Consider the following 2014-nt stretch of genomic DNA (forward strand, 5'->3'; position numbering starts at 1 on the left):
TTATAATATTCCAGATACTCACCCCTTATCAGATGCATGATTTGCATGTGTTTTCTCCCGCAGCTCTTGCCTTTTCACTCCCCTGCTTGTGTCCCTTGACTTAGAAAACTTTTCAAGTTCGACGGAGTCCCATTTGTCCACTTTTGCTTTGTTGCCTTCCTTTGGGCGTCCTAGCCAAGAAATCACTGACTGCCAAGTCCGATGTCAGGACGCTTCTGGTGTTTCCTTCTAGGAGCTGCCCAGCCTGGGGACTTTAATCCTCCTGCTGGGTTTTACCCTGCCCCGCCCCTCCCCTCCTCACCCCTCCTCCTTTCCTGTTGCTCCCTTCTAGGATTCTCTCCCCTTCTTACCATCTTTCCTCCTTCCTACCCCTTTGCACCTGTCCACCGGCCTGTCCCCTCAGCGCCTTTCTGCTGTTCCCCCACTCTTACAGCACCCTCCTCTGCTCCCCCATCTACCGAGCTGCCCCTTCTTCCTCCCTCCGTCCCAATCAATCCCCCCTTCTCTCCTCCAGGCTCCAGACTGGACCCCTGACCATGGGACCTTGAAGTGGCTCTGACCTCCTCAGCTCAGTGGCCGACCCCAGTCCGGCAGGCCCTTCCTGCCCCTCCCACAAGCGGCTCGCAGGCTCCCAGCGGGAGGGGTGGGGAGGAGACCCCGATCTCCCTGGGCAGGGGCCTTCCATCATGATGCTCAACTCTGATGCGATGGAGCTAGACCTGCCTCCCACCCACTCCGAGACCGAGTCGGGCTTCAGTGACTGCGGGGGCGGGGCGGGCCCCGATGGGGCTGGGCCTGGGGGTCCGGGCGGCCAGGCCCGGGGGCTGGAGCCCGGGGAGGCAGCCCGCAAAGACCTGCAGCACCTGAGCCGCGAGGAGCGGCGGCGCCGGCGCCGGGCCACCGCCAAGTACCGCACAGCACACGCCACGCGGGAGCGCATCCGTGTGGAAGCCTTCAACCTGGCCTTCGCCGAGCTGCGCAAGCTGCTGCCCACGCTGCCCCCCGACAAGAAGCTGTCCAAGATCGAGATCCTGCGCCTGGCCATCTGCTACATCTCCTACCTGAACCACGTGCTGGACGTCTGACCGGGCCCACCTCCCGCCTCCATGGGCCCCTGCACCCACCACGCGCACCCAGTCCCCCAGGCCCCCGGGGTGCAGGCAGGGTACCCTGGGCTGGGGCTGGGGCTGGTGGAGCATGACCTGGGCTCACCTTGGTCCTGTCCCCACCCCCAAGGCGATGCTCGGTACCTCCCACCGTCTGCAGTGCACCCCCCTGCCCCCCGCTGGTCACAAGTGTTTGCCAGGGTCCAGTCCTTGCAGGGCCTCCTAAGCATCCTCCTCCCCGGCTCTCTCCAGGGCTGCCGCCTCTCCCACCCAGGACCCTGTCTCTGTGTCCCATCCCCTTCCCAGCCTCTCCTGCCCCTGGGAGGGAGGGAGGGAGCCTGGGCCCAGGAAGGGGGCTGCATCTCAGACCTCTGGGCCCCACACTGCTGGCCAGGGGGACAGGCAAGGCCACGCAGGGCTCTCGGGAGCCGCAACTGCCAGGGGAGGCTTAGTGGCCACGAGTGATGGGGAGTTTTCTCTCTCGGAGGCTCAGCACATGCAGACCTCGGATCTTACTTGGTACTGAGTGCCTTGTCCTCTCTGAGCTCCCTGCCCCCTCCTGCCCAGCCTCCCAATTTCCTCCCTCCCTGTGTGCAGCCGCAGAAAGGAAACCCTAGGTCCTGAAGGACGGATGCTGGCCCCGAGCTCAGCAGAGGGCCCAGGCAGTGGGGCAGCCAGACCTCACAGCTGCTTCCTCCTCCCAGCCCCCTGGGAACAAGTGCAAAACCCACAGGGCTTCCTCCCTCAGCTGCAGAGGGGGATGCTTGGCTCCCTGGGACCTAGGGCCAGTTCATTAGATATATACTTTTTCTCCTTCCTTCAGCTCGCCTTCAGCAAAGGAAGACACCCCCCATCCTGCTCCCCACCCCCAGGCTCTCTGTATCCCCCTCAATGTGGCTTCGCCCCTC

General features: G+C 63.8%; 1 protein-coding gene across 1 annotated transcript; it reads left to right on the forward strand.

Annotated features, from left to right (window-relative positions):
* Positions 1–678: 678 nt before the first annotated feature.
* NHLH1 (nescient helix-loop-helix 1) lies at positions 679–1360 on the forward strand. The gene has a single exon (XM_041723607.1). It carries the CDS (start codon positions 687–689, stop codon positions 1083–1085), a length of 399 nt encoding a protein of 132 aa, XP_041579541.1. The 5' UTR covers positions 679–686; the 3' UTR covers positions 1086–1360.
* The last annotated feature ends 654 nt before the right edge of the window (positions 1361–2014 follow it).

This window comes from Vulpes lagopus, chromosome 11, assembly GCF_018345385.1.
Source record: "Vulpes lagopus strain Blue_001 chromosome 11, ASM1834538v1, whole genome shotgun sequence".
Classification (NCBI taxonomy): Eukaryota; Metazoa; Chordata; class Mammalia; order Carnivora; family Canidae; genus Vulpes; species Vulpes lagopus.